Source organism: Scardinius erythrophthalmus (genome assembly GCF_964197995.2).
Source record: "Scardinius erythrophthalmus genome assembly, chromosome: 18".
Classification (NCBI taxonomy): domain Eukaryota; kingdom Metazoa; phylum Chordata; class Actinopteri; order Cypriniformes; family Leuciscidae; genus Scardinius; species Scardinius erythrophthalmus.
This window is the reverse complement of record NC_138238.1, coordinates 32879420-32898963: the sequence shown is the minus strand read 5'-3', so window position 1 is coordinate 32898963 and position 19544 is coordinate 32879420. Positions and strand designations below refer to the sequence as shown.

Here is a 19544-nt window from a genome sequence, read left to right as displayed (position 1 = left end):
CATGGTGACTATAATTTTGCTAGTTCTGGTTTTCCAAGCATTTCATTTTGACTTTTGTTGTTGATTTTGCTGTCAGTCACAGTAGATACATTTCTGTGTGTGTGTGCATGTGTAGAGAAATGTCTGATGAATATCTTGCATTGCAATGATTATTGTTGTTGTGCATTGAAGGAAGTGAGGATTGAGTTCTCATACTTGTGTTGTTCGGACAAAGTCCCTTTTCAAGTCATGCAATCACAGCTGCTAACAACTTAAAATGGGGGAGGAATGAAAACAGTTTGTCAGTGATATGTTTTACATTCATCCCATTTCAAATCAGGAATAAAATAAGACAAAAACAGTATTGTAAATTGTGCTAGTCACGCTATCAAACTGCATTTTTCAACTAACTATTGTGAGTATCTTATCTGCAAAAAAAAAATAAAAAAATAAAAAATTCTACTTTGAGCTGTAAAGCAGAACAACAGCCATCATATGATTTTCTTTAATTTTATTAAATGAGCCGTCTCCTATCTTTTGTCTCTTAAAGTGTTCTGGGTGATACAGTAACATTATTCCATAATCTCTAAGATTTACTCAAATAGTCTGTTTGCTACTAGATAGATAGATAGATAGATAGATAGATATATAGATAGATAGATAGATAGATAGATAGATAGATAGATAGATAGATAGATAGATAGATAGATAGATAGATAGATAGATAGATAGATAGATAGATAGATAGATAGATAGATAGATAGATAGATAGATAGATAGATAGATAGATAGATAGATAGATAGATAGATGTTTCTTGAGCAGTAAATCATCATATTAGAATGATTTCTGAAGGATCAAGTGACTCTGAAGACTGGAGTAATGATGCTGAAAAGTCAGCTTCGTCATCACAGGTATACATTTAATTTTAAAATATATTAAAATAGAAAACAGTTATTTTAAACTGTAATAATATTTCACAATAAAAACATTTTTACGGTATCTTTGATCAAATGAATACAGCATTGGAGAGCTTTTGACAGGTAGTGTAAATAATTGTGGAAAAAAAATAATGGCTTTATTGTCGACCAGCCCTCTTTCACTGTACAATAGACTATTCTGAAAGAAGAAGAAATGTGACACCATGTTTGAGTTTCAACAATGATGTTGTGATACTGAGGTCCTCGGTTCAGGCTTAACACGTGACCTCATGATGTACAGTAACCTCTGACATCAGCGGTGACAGCAAGTAATTGAGCATTTATAATGTTGTTGATGATGTCACTGTGTACACTGCCAACGAGTGTATCTGTTATCCATAAAAGTGTCCTTAGAAAAACACACACACATTGGGTTTTTATGTTTTATGGGGACTTTCCATAGACATAATAATTTGTATACTATAAAAAATATACATTATATCCCCTACATTACATATTCCTACCCCCAAACATATCCATCACAGAAAACATAACTTAGTATGATTTATAAGCCGTTTACCTCACGGGGAACAAAAAAAATGTCCCCACAAGGACAAGGATTACATAACGTAGAGTTTAACAGAACCACACATACACACACACATGATACAGTAATCCTGTCTGAGATATGGTAAGGCCACACATACTCCACAGGGCTTTTTTAATTTTGAAAGGATCAAACAGATTATTAAAAGCAAAGCAAACAATCACCTGACCTCATTGGAGGTGTGTCTGGTAAGTAATGTGCCTTCTAGACATGAACTCATATGACCGTACATGTAGGCTCAACTCCAGGACGCACCTCTGTCTCCTGAGGTCACATCAACCACAGACGCTTCATCCCTTTGGCTTTCACTATCAACAATCTAATCTGCTTATTATGGCCACACCTCTGAGGCCTGGCCCGCTCACACTGAAGCATGAAGATTTATGGGAAAGCAGATTAGACACGACAACTGCAAAGTTATATTGCACACACTTTTCAACACTTCAAAGTGTTTTTGGCAAGTTTCTTTCTAGGCTAACCATGCGACTGTCACACATGACTGTCTACCGGAAACAAAGCATAATCATTTCCCATCATTAGGAATAGTTTACCCTAAAATTAAAATAATGTCATTTATTACTCCCCCTCATGTTGTTCCAAACCAGTATGACTTTTGTTCATCTTCAGAACACAAATTAAGATCTTTTTAATGAAATCTGAGAGCTTCCCTTCATTGACCGTCCACTACCACTTTTTGACGCTTCAAAAAGTTCATAAAGAGATCGTAAAACTAGTCCATATGAATTGAGAGGTTTAGTCCAAATTTTCGAAGACACGATCGCTTTATATGATGAACAGAATTAGGCTTTTATTCACATATAAACATTGATCAGCAAACATAAACAGAAGCTCAACTGAACCTGCTTGACACACAAGAACACCTCTTGATGAAGCTCAAACGTGCTCTTTATGAACTTTTTGAAGCATCAAAGTGGTAGTTGTGTAGCTGTCAGTTGAGGGAAAGAAATCTCTCAGATTTCCTCCAAAAAATCTTCATTTGTGTGCCGAAGATGAACGAAACTCTTACATGTTTGGAACGACATGAGGGTGAGTAAATCATGACCGAATTTTCATTTTTGGGGGAACTATCCCTTTAATGAAGACATAAATTAAGATCATAATAGTTAGTGCTGAAGTATTACTGATAACACAAAAACACTTCAACAGAAGGTTGTTTCCGCTACACAATAAAAAATAAAAAAGTAATTGCTCTTGTAATCATTTCTTGAGGCATGGACATACCAACATGCAATAAATCAAAAAAGTAAAAATTTGTATTTGTACTTGATATATTTGTTGTGAATTCCAGTGAAAGTGCCTGAGGTATGAGGACGGCAGGACGCTGCTGTGTCATTAACACACATCTGCCAGTAAAACTCCTCCCCATTCTGCCTGCATGAACCTGCCCTTCCCAGCATTCCCAGCGATCAAAGTCAACACTTGATTCAAACTTTCTGGAAGAATGATAACGCAAATATTACATTTAGATCCAAATCCACCGCACAATAGAAGAATAATTTGTAGACTTATGAAAACAAACGGTACTCAGCTGAATGAAAGTGTTTTTGATCTGTTTATCTGAGGGGTTGCATAAGTGCTTGTGTTGCTGAAGTATTTACATAACACACTTATCAAAGCTGACATTTGGCTTATTAGTACTGGCTAACTGCACTGCACAGTGCACGACATACGTGGGAAATTCAATTACAAAACAATGTCCTCAGCTCTCCATTGCCATGAATACGTCAATCAACAAAATAACCTCTCTATGTTCCTGGCAGATACACAGGGCCTTCTAAAGAGAACAAACCTTATGAGGCAAATTTGATAGTAACAACACAACAGCAGTATTTCAGCACAAAACAATTAAATGACAATTCTTGCCAAAAAAAAAAAAATGTTTGGAATAACTATCAATTCAGTTCCTGTTATAATATATTTAGGTGACAAACCTAAACAGATTATAATAACATAACAATAACAGTTAAAATACTGTTTCAATAAATTGATAGCTAAATAGAAAACAATATATCTGGTCTTAAAGGTGCAGTAAGCGATTTCTGAGAAACGCTGTTGATATTTGAAATCTTCACCCAAACAAACACACCTCTTGCTTCACTGCTCCAGCCCCAAAATAACAAATAACATGCTGTGCAACACATGCAATGACTGGCGCATCAGACAACAATAGGGCTGTCACTTTTGTGAAAAAATCCTGTTCGATTTTTGAGACATAAGTGTTCATTGAATCAATTGTAAAATCGATTTTCCATGTCTAAAGTAGGGATGGGCATTTTTTTTTAATATATTCGGGCTCATAAAATTCGAATAGTCGTTTATTTAAATGACGTTTAACGAAAAAGCCTTTATTTTTTAAGTTATTAAAATATTCCTCCGATATTTCCTCTTTGGTAATTCTACAATTTCCTCTTTCTACAAATGTCCTGCTTGCTCACTCTCTCTTCTCCCCCATCACAGCGGATATGCTGATTGGCTACAAGAGCATTGTGGTGCTTGGTGGATCGATCCGATCCACTTTGTTTTTCTCCTATTTACACAGCCAGGACTATGTACAACCAAACACAATAATTTTTTTCAGCGCACACACACAGAACAGACATCTAGAAAATATCCACAAATTGTTTGTTTAGGTGTTGATTTAAATTTTCAACGCCGTTTCTCAGAAATCGCTTACTGCGCCTTTAACATAACACTGACTTTAAACAAAATTTATTCTTGCTATTTTAAACAATTATTATTATTAGTGGTATTACATTTTATAATACTGATGATACTACTACTGCTCTGTGTTGCTTTCACCCTATGAATTACATAAGTCACCAAAATCAGAATGTGAAAACATGGAAAGCTCAATGCTTCAACGATGATCTAAGCGGATGTGCCAAACTGCCTTCCACTCCACAAGCACGAGCCCTGATCCTGTTCTTTATGAGACTCCAGGCACAAATGAACCCATCATGTCACAGACACACTGGCTGTCAGATCTGCTCTCATCCCAGACCTCCTGGCCCAGCCGGATTGTTCCTAAGACAGGAACGCTGATTGGTGTAAATAAGTGCTAAAGACTCTGAGCCGTGTGACGGGACTCTCTTCAGCTCAAAGAAGATTAGATCACAGCCTTGGATACCTGATCTTATTGCCCTGCATGTCTTGGGAGCAGAGAAGCGTTTAACAGTGTGTGTGATCGTGAGCGTGTTTAAGACTTACACAGTTGAGTGATACTTCCAGGTCAAGTCCCTCCTTTTATATAAAAAAAAAGACCAAACAGAAGGGAGAGATAAGAGAGTTTGCTTTCAGGACAAACAGGATTCCAGCACACAAACCTGTTCACAACAGTAATGGGAAGGAGGCACCTGAAAAGCTGTTGATCCTGGACACAATGAGGCCACATACACCAGCACTAAACCTCAGTACTCAATGAGGCAACAGAGTTACCTGCAAATATCTGTGCAATTAAACTGGATATATTTAGGTAGCTAGCTATAAACACATTAAAAGATTTAACATGTCAAAACTTTAATTAACATGCTCAGCAAGATTCAAGTTCGATCCATGCTGATACAATGTGTGCTGCTGAGGAATTATAGGATTTGCCGTTTTTCAGTATTGGGTCATCTCTTTTTTCAATGTTTAAAAAAATAAAAAATAAATAGATATCTAATATTTGCCCATTTAATATTACCGAATTCTGAAATCTTTGCTTATGATTTCTCATGCACTGACTGGCAGATACCATAAGAATGTGCACAGTCCCAAATTTGCACGGTCCTTGTGACATTAAAGAGGACCTATTATGTTTAGTTTTTTTTTTGTTTTTTATATTTTCAACTTTCCTTAATGCGAAATGTTGCTGTTTGAGCATGAAAAATGTTTGCAAAGTTACAAAGCAAAAGATATCCACTCCAAAGGGAGTTGTTCTCTATATCAGTGCGCACGCACTGTTTCTAAACTCCCTGAAATGCCTCAATTGTAGTCTTGAGTTTTATTACGAGAATAAACATGTCACAATATTCCTCATTTAAATAATTCCCACCCAAGGCATATGCAAAAAAAGGGGTGATGCCTGGTTGAGTTGCATTAGTAGTGTGTTGAAACTTGTGGTTATAGTAAGGGGCGTGACATTTCCCAAACACGCTGGAAGTGGTTGACCAATGACAACACTGGTCCAGCCAACCAATCAGAGCACATTGTGTTTTTGGAGAGGAGAGGCTTCATAGAGACAGGAACTAAACAGAGTGTTACAGACAGACTGGGAAGAGAGGTGCTGCAACAATATACGTGAAAAACAAGGTTTTTTTGAACAATATCAAGACTTTGTAAAAGGGCATAATATGGCCACTTTAAAGATCAGCCAAATAATACAAAGACACTAAATAATACAAAAAGAGTAAATAATAATATAATAAATAACATTAATATAATCAATAAGTAATAATAATAGTCATTTCCTATTTAATTTACTGAAAAAAATATTTAGTAAAAATAAACAGATAATAGCTATCAATGGAGAAATATGTTTTTTTCATCAGATGTAGTTACAGCATCTATCAGCAATGGCTAACAGGGCCATGCTAACCAGCCTTGACCCCTTAACATACACATACTTGCACAGAGTATGTTTCAGACCTAAACGTAGGTGTATTATACTACTATATATCTTGTGAATATTGAATACTCTGCAAAAATCACAACTATTTGTACCATTTACCTAAAGCTACCAATTATACTTTGCTCCTCTTAGTTTCTCATCGAAAACAAGTGTGAGAAACTCACAGGAGACATCAACAGCACTTTGAGAATGTTGTCCCAATCTGTGGCTTGAGCAATGATGCAACCATTATTATTCCCTAGAGCGAGTTATGACAGACACACATTCCATAAGAGGTGTTTTTACTTATGTTGTTTACATAGAAAACATTAATGAGAATAACCCCAAAAAAACTTGTGTTTTTGCTATGTGTGGCAATCAGCTACATGTTTAAGCCATCGTAAAGTGAGATTATATCAGGTATCAGATGTCAGGCAAACACTTTCTTTATGGATGTTGAAAGACAAATTAGAAACAGGTACACTTTCACAAGGGAATGTCAAGAATTCTTCTAATTTACCCTAAGGCTTTTGTTTGAAAAAAACGATAGTTAGACATTTGTTACAACATCAGTTTACTGCATATCTAATGACAGCATTTTCATCATGAAACAAGAGATTTGTGTAACAAAAATGCAAATTTAAAGAATATGTAATTTTCATATATATATATATATATATATATATATATATATATATATATATATATATATATATATATATATATATATATATATATATATTACATTACTTATTTTTCATTTATTTTATAGGCCTATTTTATTAATAATAAAAGCTTTCTTTAGGATTACACACACACACACACACACACACACACTGAGTTTCCCCCTAACCTTAACCCTTAACACAACCCTCATAGAAAACTTTCTGCATTTTCACATTTTCATAAACATGATATAGTATGATTTATAAGTTGTTTTCCTCATGGAGACTAAAAAACATTCCCCACAAGGACAAGGATTTCAGATATTGCCATCTTTGTGGGATAAATTATAAATATAATATAATATATATTGTATATAATAAATATACAAAATGTATAAATATCTATATAAAAAAAGTGGGCATTATATGACAGAATAGAGCCAGGTGGTTAAAGGGAAGTGGCTGAAGACAAATATGAAGACAATATTCTGATTTCACACTGACTTTAAAGTCTCAGGGGGTTCTTCAAGTCAATAATTTAGGCGTCAGTGGTTCAAGTTGACAAAGGTGAGGTTAGGAGCCTCTGGCCTAGAAAACAACATCAGGCTAAAAAATGCTTGAAAATTCAATTGTTCCAAAATAACTACAGTATAGCCGCCATTTGCATTGCACCTGACGTGACATGACTCTGATCAGTGGTCAATGATTTGCCTGACAACAACCTTTGTCTATACTCTATAGCTGCGTCCGAAATCGAATACTTCCCTACTATATAGTATGCGAAAAACAGTACGCGAGCAGAGTAGTATGTCCGAAATCATAGAATTCGAAAAACAGTATGCGAGAAGTACCCGGATGACCTACTACATCCGGCGAGATTCTGAAGTGCGCATACGATGGACACTTTACTATCCCATGATGCCACGGGAGAGGAGTTGTCGTCGTTATATTTGAAAATGGCGGAAAACGGAGACGCAGCTGTTTTCAAGTGTAAGTACTTTACAACACACTTTTTGTTTATTTGTGGTTAAATTGTATTTGTTTAACATCATATAAGTAAACGATTGACTTGTTAAAAGTTTAAATAATGTAAATCGCAAGCTACTGTTATCAAGTGTACCTCAACTTGTCCATGTAACATTAATATTAATTTAATAATATAGATTGACCATGGTTCATCACTAATGTTAAATTCTGTGTTGATTTTGCAGGGGGCTGATGACCACACCTGTTCTTGTAGAGTGGAGAGTGGCTAAAGGGAGGAAAGAAAAGAAAGAGCGACGAGAGAGAGGAAAGATTCCTTCAGCTTTTAGAAATAATTGCTAAAAAAAATATATAATAAAGAAAACAAATGTTACACACTCTCTTTCCATTTATTTGTTAGTAAGTTCATTTTGTAATGCTGTTTTAGCAAGTTTTATTACAAAACACTTAATTCCCAGGGATTTACAGTAGTTAGATTGTTAGTTGTAAAGTGTTTAATATGTGGCATGGAGTAAATAATATTTTTAAAGGCTGTTGTGTGTGCACTTATTTTGTGGCAGATTCCAGAATTTTTTTTTTTTTTTTTTTTGAAAAGCAAATTGCAGGTATATCTGAAAAATATGAGTGCCACACTGAAGAGAAATACCCACACCCCAGACACCTTTAAAATGTATTTGCTTTATTTTTGTGTATTATTTAACTTTTAAATGGATACAGAATACAAAAGTTTAAAACAAAATCACAAAACTTTGGCACAAAGTATAATAGAGCTTAAAGCACCACCAAAAGCAAAAGTTTTAAAACTTTTTTTATTAAAGTGTCATCTTGTGGGAAAAAAATGAACGTCAGCAGCTTCAATAAGGTAACCTTCACAGGTTTCTAAAATATCTTACTAACAATCTCATTTGTTGGGCAGCACATTAAAATAATTTAAAATCTGTTTTTTTAAAAGCATGTGTACAAGATGAGAACTTTACACCCTGGGTCATTTTTGGATTTCCACTTGAATTTTTCCTACCCAAATTTAAATTAAATAATTTGTAAAAAATTAAGCTCGAATATGTGATATGTAGCTAGAACACCAGCACCTTTATGTCCTTTTTTTCCACCCATGGTCGCAATCAGTGACTGGATGGACTACCGTGAAAGTCGGAGGTCGGGGTGGAGGTCAGCTCCATCTTTAAAATATAGATGAAGAATTGGCGCAGTAGGTTGTAGGACTCACAAACTGTAAACGTGTTCATAGTTTATTTTAGAATACAATTTGAATCGACAAGACACTTGTTTTCGGAGTTGGATTATTTATAAATATATGTATGTATGTATTATTATATGTATATGATCCATTTCTTATGTATATGTGTGTATATATATACACACATATATATATATATATATATATATATATATATATATATATATATATATATATATATATATATATATATATATATATATATATATATATATATATATATATGAATACTTAAGATGTAAAAGCCTCTAAGTGCCATCTGGAATTTTCTTCTAGTTTGATTATTTTTATCAAGCTTGTATGTTTATGTTCAGTTATTTCACTTTAATGGCAATGAAAAGGACCTATTAATTGTCATTAAATTGAAATTACTGAACCTAAATAATACAAGCTTGATAAAAATGCTCATTTTAGAAGAATTTTTTTCTTTTACGCACGCATACTATTGATTCATTCATGTTTATTCATTGATGGTAATATCACAAGCAAATAAATTACTTTTTCCTTACCAAAAATCAACCTCTGTCATTGTTCACAGGTTTGTGTGTGTGTGAGCAACTGACCGACTACTCTGAATTGTGAGCACGAACGACGTAAAAACGCAGACGAAAGCGGAAAGAAGAACTAAAAACATTGCTCAGTTGGTGCAGTCAGTGGAACGGGCTCTTTAAATTTTCGCGCTGATGTGACCGCGCATGTTACATGACAATACCAACATGGCGCATGTAGTACGTCCGGACTCCATTCATACTACCCGTATTCATACTATATAGAACGTACTTTTTTAACGGTCGCGAAGTACGTTCTAATTTAAATGTAGTACCTACTCACAAAGTACGCGATTTCGGACGCAGCCTATGTCTATACTCTACTTACTATGATATATTTAGCAGCATAACCTTGAGTGTATTATTGGTTAATTAAACCAAACAGCTGTCCTAAAGAATCTGATGTAGGCCTAAACTTTACACATTTAGCCACTATGAGTGTGAGAAACCAAACTGCACAATAAACGGCACGTATAATCAGTAAAGTGTATCTGCTATGTTTGCAGATGCTATGAGCTCAAATATCAGTAGGCCTTCACAACATTTAAATGCTCTTGCTTGAATGCCTGGGGCACACTATGGAAGACAGTCCCCGGGGTAACCAACACAACAGCCTGATTTCTCCATGGCAACCAAAGCACCATATAGGGATATAAAAATGTGAGCAGAAAACACAAAACTAAAGAACAAAGACTATTTGTGTGAGAGCCTTCCATACAGGGCCTAAAATTAACACTCACCAAGCGCCAAATGCGAGTAAAAATCAGCTTTGGCGAGTATATGAAACGGTGTCAATCACCAGTTGGCCGGTAACATTTTATGAATTCTAATAATGCAATGTTGAGATAACATTAATGTAAACAAACGTGAACGACGCTCGGGACATTGACGGGGCAATGCTGCATCGTCACGAAAGTTTAATCCTTGACAATTTAAATATTCACTTGGGACTGGAAACTGTGTGGGAACTCCAGAAACCAGACCAGAAACCAGACCAGACCAGAAAGCCAAGTCTCAGACTGCATACAAATACTGAAATGAGCTCTGTTTCACATGTTCTTGCACATAATATTAAAGATTAAAAAAAATGAAAAATATTTATGGCTGGTAAATTTTCCTAAGTCACTTCACACTCACTGAACTTTTCATAAGTTTAATCATTATGTTTGCGACGCATATCTTAAAGGTGAAGTGTGTAATTTCTGTGATGTCAAACGGAATTGAAATTTGAGTGGCCCGACTGGACTGGGAGCAAAAACACTAGAACACAGTCAGGGCCGCTTACCGTGAGAGCAGGAAGACAAAAACAAAGACAACTAAACAGGAAACAGTATAAGAGACAAACAGCTTATCTCACAGTTCGCTCACATAAATAACAACCACAACTCAGAAAGAAACCGAATGTGGCACATCAGCGCCTAAAGAAGTGCGGATCTAAACATCATTCAGAATGGCTGCTCTTTCTCTTTTAAAATTTATAGCCTCTGCTCTTGGTCCGTTTCCTCATTGATGGCACAAAAGACATTTTTTAGCCCCTCAAATGGTTGCATAGCAAAAGTCTAAAAGTGTCATGGCACTGTGGTCCTCCAGACACAGTTTACCACCTTATATCATACTTTCCCCCGAGGGACGTGTCTTAGTTGTTAGGTCATTTGTTTGTAACACACTAAATGGTGCTCAGCACCTGGACCAACTGCAGGACACACTGACTGAGAAAATACAGCAACGGATTCATAAGAGACTTTGGAATCCACATATCCTTTCATGAAACTGTTATTTTTCCTGAATATTTAAATTGGGATGAGACGCAGCTTGTGTGGCTTATTGTTCCAGCACTGCCACATCACCGGGACAACATTCCATGTACACCGCATAATGCTTCTTATAAACAAACACAAAAATACTTCTAATTGCTGAAAGCAATTACTGAGTGATTACTTCTCTTGCTGAAAATACCACATGTGACCAGTGCTGTGAACTGTACAGATTCAACAAGATTACAGTTGCTTTGAAAAACTTTGATATGACATTTTTCAACTTTATGACTCATGTGGTGTAACCATCAAGTAAAAAGTAATAACATCTTAAAGGTCCCGTATTATGCCCCTTTTCACAAGATGTAAAATAAGTCTCTGATGTCCCCAGAGTGTGTATGTAAAGTTTCAGCTCAAAATACCCAACAGATCATTTTTTACAGCATGTTTAAATTGTCATTTTTGGGGGCTCAGAAAAACGCACTGTTTTAGTGTGTGCCCTTTAAATGCAAATAAGCTGCTGCTGGACGACACAGGGGGCGGAGCTTCATGAGCTCGCGCTCAGTCTCACAGGACAATTTCATCTCACGAAATGATGATAATATCAGAAACTCTCAGAAATGGTGTTCATTTCGAGTCGGACAATAATGCCTACAGAGTCAGAGTGCTGTGTAGAGATGGAACAGGTATAGTTTAGTAGTTTAATTACGGTTATTATAACGTATTTGTCATCTGCTTGTATGTATCCATTATTTATTAATAGCCTACAAGTCAGAGCTAAGTAAACACAGTAACAGTAAGAGCTGAGTAAACACAGTAAGTTATTAGAAGTGCGCAAGTACATAAACGAATTTCGGTAGAGTTGAGGGAGTATTCCTGTGGGCGGAGGTTAGTCAAAAAAACTGTTCTACTGACGTCATTAAACAAGGAAGTAGAGGGATGTAGTCCAAATGGGCCGTTCGATGTAGGCGACTTCTGTTAAATAAAATATCTCGCTTGGCATTGAACTTTGAGCTTTATAATTTTACAGATATTATTTATGCTCTAACAGCAACATTACACACTAACTAAAGTTTGAAACATGGGATCACGAAGAACGGGACCTTTAATCATCTTAAAGAGGACCTATTATGCTTTTTTTTTTTTTTACATTTTCAACTTTCTTTAGTGTGTAATGTTGCTTTTTGAGCATCTTTTTGTGCCTCATTGTTTTTAAAAGGTCAAATACATACAAAATTATGTCAAAATGTCCGTCTTGCAGAGTATTCCGGTAAATATAGTCAGTTATGGAACGTAAATAGTTGAGGGAAAACGCATGTGTTGTAACAATATATTGGATCCGTGCATCTGCTCTTAACTCTTTCCTCGCCATTGATGAGTTATCTCGTTGTTTGTGAGAAAAAGCAGCTATTGACGAGTTTTTACGGCTTTTTACGGTGTTTTCACTGTTATACGCTAGGGGGCGTTATGACACATCTTCTGAAAGAGTACTGTATCTCCCGATTAACGTATTCTTGAATAAATTAATGAATGGGTTTCATCACATTAAACACATGAAATACGTGTTATATGCCATTTAAAAGTTGGCCTAACCTTAATGGCGTGAAATTTATGAAAAACCCTCAGGAGATAATTAATGAAGAATGAGTTGTGTCTGCATCTGCCACATTCTCCACAGAAACTAAAATCAGGAAACGGAGCAAAGACATCCTGTGCTGACAGTAATATGCATAGACGTGCAACTATATTGCAACACTCTTCTCCATCATTTTATCATCGTTTGATAAATTACTGCACCCATTATCAATAGAAAATTTACAAAAACATCTCTTTAATAAAGTTCTGTTCATCACCTGCTTTCCACCGATAATAGCATGACGTTAATTACAGCAGGCAAATATTGCTGACTTTTTTTCTAAGTCACAATCTATTATGAGCCTAATTTACATAAAAATAAAGTGAGTTTGAAACCATGGTGCAAAAATGTCTTTCAGTCCATGTTTGTTTCAGTATACTCCTCTAAAGTTCTTTCTAACTGCATTAACAAGCCCCTTAACTCTGCTCCATAAACTTTTATGGATACTATAACAGTGACCCAAGTTACCTAGATGTTAGCAGACACAATAGATTACTAGGGTCCAAAGGTAAACCTCTGCTGTGAAACAATGCTCAGGAAGAATTCTCTGAGCATTCTGGACTTTTCTAATTGTGTACGTTTAGACTTGTGGACATACGCACATTTAGTTTCAGCCTGAGGCTGCTCACATGCCACAGACAGAAAGTTGACTTTCCAATGCTGTGAAAACCATCTATTCTGTCTCCATTTACAACATGCAAACAGTCATTTTTATCAAACTTTCAAAACATTGCAACGTTTTTGTGATTTAATATACCATCTCAAATGTACTCTCAGTATCTTGTGCCAAGAGGTTGTATGTTTGATACTCTTGGCAGACTAATATTGCAGAAAAAGAAAAAATAACTATATATAGCTTCTAGCACATTGCATGTATAATAAGGCCTGGTTTCAAAAACAGGGCTTAGATTAAGCCAGGATCAGGCCTTAGTTCAATTAGGTAATTTAAGTAGCTTTTATAAGTGTGCCTTAGAAAAACATTGGGTCTCATTCATGAAACATTCGTAAATATACAAGTAAATATGTGAGTGATTTGCGCGTAAAGAGACCTTCCCGAAAACTCTTCTCCTGATTCACAAATACTTCATAAACGTCAGATGTGATAGTGAAATGTGTGTGTGTGTGTGTGTGTTAATGAATTCCAATCAGTCGTAAATGGGACGCGCGTGCACACTCATTCTCAATTACCATAAATCCCGCCCATTAAATCCGACTGACAACTATGGGCATCATATTATGACACCAAACGAAGGATTTCAACATGTCTTCTCAAAAGCGAATGAAAAAGAGAAATTTCTCAGATGCAGAAATTGAAGTTTTATTATCAGAAGTTCATTCAAAACGCCACATTTTATTTTCAAGCATAGGCTACATAGTGGCGTATCAGGTCCTAAAAAAAGGAAGCTTGGCAGCATATTACAGATGCAGTTAATGGAGTTTCATCTGTTAATCGAACAGTCCCAGAAGTGAAAAGAAAATGGTTCGACATGGAGCTTGACTGCAACACTTGTGACTTGCGGACTTGTGTTCCGTTTGCAGATGCTATTACTGGCTCTCATAATAAAAGTAAAAAGAAAAACCGTAATATATAATATTTTTTCAAAATGCTGTGTAAATATGTACCCGATTAAGGTGAATTAAAATGCAGCCTTATTAATGAGCAAAACGTTCGAATGTTAAACGCACTATTTACGCGTGGCTGGGAGCAGGTGTAGATTTCTTTCGTACCAACTAACATTTGGACAACATTTTAATGAATCCGAAAATTTACGCCAGAACCACTTTACGCACAATTTACACAAAAATTTGTTCTGCTCGTGTTTCATGAATGAGACCCTTTGAGACAAAACTGACATATTTTAAGAAATGTCAGTGCAACTTGCAAGTTGCATTTTAGTCTGGGGCAAGGCTTAAGCCTTGTCTGTGAAACCAGTGGAAAGGGTGTGCTCACACTTGTGCGATCGTTCTGTTAGTGCGGTTCAATTAAATAAGTGTGAATGCTGCCATCTGAACCATGTTGCGCAGCATTCAAACAAACACTGGTGCAGTTGGACTGAAATATGAATCTAACAAACTAAAAACAGAACGTGATGCGACCCTAAAAAGGACAAAATACTCAAGCATACCTGTTTTTTTTATATATAGTGGCGATGTTGCCCATCACAGTACAGTACAGGCATCAGAAACGCTGTCTCCTTGCAGCAGATCTCAACAATCTGTGTGCAACAGAGGGATTCCTGCTGCTGTTTTGACCCCTTCACACATTTTATAAGCTCTTCACAAGTTCTCAGCTGGTAAAAATACCATCATATGTAAGCACAACGAGCGCATTCAGCCAGGCACACCACATTGTTTGGAATTATCTGTAAGTTCAGTCACAAAAGTATGTCATACTTTGAATCTAGTCTTAAAGGGGGGGTGAATTGCTGTTTCATGCATAGGCCTACTGAGTTTTTTACACTGTTAAAGAGTTGGATTCCCATGCTAAACATGGACAAAGTTTCAAAAGTTAAGTTGTACGTTTGAAGGAGTATTTCTGTTCCAAAAATACTCCTTCCGGTTTGTCACAAGTTTCGGAAAGTTTTTTTCGAGTATGGCTCTGTCTTACGTAAGATAGGGCGGAATTTCCTTATATGGGTCCTAAGGGCACTTCTCCGGTAAGATTGCGGGCGCGCGCGCACTCGTAGACCAGAGCAAGAGAGTGAAAGCAGTTCGCCATCAAAGCGCCCTGCTCGGCTTTTGGAAGTCAATGTCACCAAAGAAGTGTGTTTTTGGTTGCCAGGGCAAGACAACCCTGCACAGATTCCCAAAGAACCCAGCGTTAAGGGACCCGTGGATGGAGTTTGTTTTCCTGAGCATAAACGGAGTTGTGTAAGACTGTTGTTCCCTGCATTTCGAGGATGATTGTTTTATAAACAAAGCCCAGATCGACGGATTTGCAGATCGTCTAATGCTTAAGGATCGAGCAGTCGCAATGATAAAGGTTCGCGGTCGTGCGTAGGAACTGGACGATGAGTAAAACTGTTGAACAAATGTCTCTGTGTGTTGTTAGCTCGGCGCGTTAGCACAGCTTTAGCTCCGCCCACACGGCCCGCCCCCAGCCGCTCGTTTTTTTCCGGAAAGACTCGGTACAGGCTATCTTTCTTTTATAAATATAATAAAACTAAAGACTTTTCGGAGATATGAAGGATGCAATACTACTCTATAGGTACTCAAGATTAACAGGAGATTGCGTGAAAATGAGCATTTCACCCCCCCTTTAAAAATTGACAGAGTGAATGCTAAGTGAACCAAATGTATATGTTATGAAACATTATCTAAGGGCAACAGCTTTATTCAAAAACAAACTCATAACAGAATCTCAGGAACATGACCAGAACAACCAAGTAAATGCAACATAGAACTGATCAAGAACTGAAAGAAACACAAGGCTTAAATAGACAGCAAACAGAGGAACTAATGAGACTAATTAATGAGACACACCTGAACTGAAACTCAAATCAAATCAGTAACCATGGAAACAAACAGGCAGGGGTGCGTTTCCCGAAAGTATCGTTGGCCAACTATGGTCGCAAGTTCATTGCAATGTCCATTGAACTCTATTGGTAACGACGGAACTTGCGACCATAGTTGGCCAACGATGCTTTCGGGAAACGCACCCCAGAACTGAACTAATTGACAGATTAACCAAACACAGACAAGAACAGAAATCAAAACAAACTGACAACATGACAGTATCAATTTCTTGATTCTTTCTTTTATTTATTCATTGATTAGTTTGGTTGATTAGGACCTGTTTGGACACTAATCACCATAAGACGTATGAAATGACCTTTTTTCTTGATTTTTGCAGTACTGCTGGAACGAGATCTCTTGACCAACTTCATGACGCAAAGGTCGGTCTGAAGCCATCCAGACGCAAGACAGATCATGAAATGTAGGGGTCAGGGGTGGCCTTTCCTTTTTTGCCCCATCGCTTGGGGTCGCTGCTAAAAGAGGGTTTCATTCACCATCTCTGTATCATTGCCAGCTGAGTCAGTCAAACAAACCAACAGCGCCAGTGAGTCACGAGCCAGCACTTGTAACGTTTGCATCATCAACGCATCACTGGATCATTTGTTTGTCTCCAGGAGAACCGTGGAGAATAGACAACTTGAATGTGCTGCATTCAGATAGCATAATAACTGTATCACTGTTGTTGTGGCGGCAACGAAATGTGGACAATTGCCAAATGCAAATGCACACAAAAGAATCATATAAAGCCCAGAAGCCCCATAGAGGCAAGCAGGCATTTGTCAGGAATGACAGACAGACTCCCGACCGAGGAACAGACACACTCTGTCGTTTTAAGTTTACACAGTGATAATCTCCATACATGGGATGGAAACAGTAAATGCATGTCGTTCAGCCTCTCTCTAGTTTCAGGGGCAGGATTTCTCTACCCAATCTGAATAACCTGCATTTCCTTGTTCCACCTCATAGTTTGCCAACACTGTAATAATAAACCATTAACTTTGTACTGGCGCTAGAGAACATGTCTTTCCCACATATCAGACATGTTGTATGCACAAGCATCCACTTTAAACACTATAAAGTCACATGATCTAGTTATCAATCACAAATAAAAGTTTCAGTTAAGTATTTCTTCTGACACTATTGATAAGAAAATATTAATAAATGAATGCTTTTATTCAACAAGGCAGCATTAAACTGATAGCGACAATAAATACATGTATAATGTTACAAAATATTTCTATTTCAAATACGTTCATCAAAGAATCATGGAAAATATTTATTAATAAATGTTTCTTGAGCAGCAAAATCAGCATATTAGAATGATTTCTGAAGGATCATTTGACTAATGATGCTGAAAATTCCGCTTTGCCATCACAGAAATAAATTACATTTTAAAATGTATTCAAATAGAAAACAGTTATTTCATATTGTAATAATATTTCACAATATTACTGTTTTTGTTGTATTTTTAATCAAATAAATTCAGCCTTGGTGAGCAAAACCTTTTATAACTGAATGGCAGTGTCCATTATTTTGTATGCCAATGTACCTTACAAGACTTTTCACTTAGAATGACTTTCATTAATACAATGAACAGATATTTGTATAAGTAGGCCTAATAATATTTAAGCTACATTCAAATGGAAATTTCATGAAACTCCATTTTTGAATGTGCATAATTTGTTTGCTAATGACTTATTCATCAAAATGAATTGATGTATTAATTAAATTATTAATGAAAGTGAAAGTGTTGGCAATAGCAACACCTTATAGCAACACACAGATCCACTCTGAATACCTTAGCAACTGCCCAGCAAGCCTCTACCGACCACTCAATACACCTTAGTAACTACCTAACCAGGGAAAACAACTGGAAACCACTTAACCAATACTGGACTCGCTGTCAGTGAGCTTCGAATGAAAGGAGCATTCAGTTGAAAATGTAAAAATAGAAATAATGATTATTGTATGATTATGAGCTCACACACATGTTGGTCAATGTGTGTTGATGTGGTAAAAACATTCTTAACTGTCATATAAAGCAAGCATGACAAAAACATCAATTCAGACCAAACGTGTTCAAAATCGAAACGGTCAAGGGAAGCTCGCTCGTCAGAGAATTCCCGCGAAATAGACAAACGCGCTCACCTTTTTAAAGATACACTTCACATTTATTCAGCTCAGCCAAAACTGCATGCTTAGAAATATATTTATAAAGACTTTAACCAAAGAAAAATATCAAAAACGAACACTGTAGATAACACTCTAGAGCGTGACTTTCACAGCTGTCACGCAGCCTAAAGTTGCTGAAGTCCTCACATCTGTATTAAAATCTCTCTTTTAGTGACAGAAAGTGAGAGAGTGAAGAGAAGAGGTCAGAACTGATGTCCTCTCACCTGTGCAGAATCGCTTTCACCTGTGCCGACGGTGGCCATGTTGAAGTAGATCCCTGAGAAACTGTACACTTTGAAATATCTGCCCCAATCTGCAGCAACTTCCTGCTCTGTCCATTGGCTCTGTTCCTGAAAAATATGAATGCCAGCATGCAATAACTCTCAAAAACTTTCCTGTTACATATAACGACTGCTTTCGAGAAATATTTATGGAAATATAATATGCAATATAATTTATATGCAATAAAATTTACTTTACTTTACTTTACTTTACTTTACTTTACTTTACTTTACTTTACAGTGCACCGAAGCTCTGAATTGATGGCTAGGGTGCTATTGAAGAGCATAGCCTAAATAATGTAACTATAAGTGATACGAACACTTTAGGGAACATATAAAAACATTACACTTGAACACCAGCATTGTATTGACTAAGCCATATGTTTCCATTATGTTTATGCTGTTGTGTTGTCGCATTGGGCAGGGCGATAATCCAATATCATCTCAAAAATTACTCTGTAGAATTACTTTTTTTTTTTTTTTTTTTTTTTGCAAGGCAACAGTTTACTTGCAAAAGCTAAAAAGCTTTTCGATTGAAGTGATGGGATTTGAGTTAATGTTGCTTTTTAAGAACACTAGATGGCGCCATTGTTCTATATTTCTATAAGGGTTTGTCATTG

The 19544-nt window shown here is 36.3% G+C and overlaps 1 protein-coding gene across 1 annotated transcript in view; it reads right to left on the bottom strand.

The window, feature by feature from the left end:
• The window catches only part of ank3b (ankyrin 3b), a 181803-nt gene extending 162881 nt beyond the window's left edge, over window positions 1-18922 (bottom strand). The window contains exon 1 of the mRNA XM_081393523.1: window positions 18868-18922. Within this exon, the coding sequence (XP_081249649.1) occupies window positions 18868-18906 (39 nt within the window). The 5' untranslated portion in view covers window positions 18907-18922. The remainder of the gene's footprint in view (window positions 1-18867) is intronic.
• Between the last annotated feature and the right edge of the window lie 622 nt (window positions 18923-19544).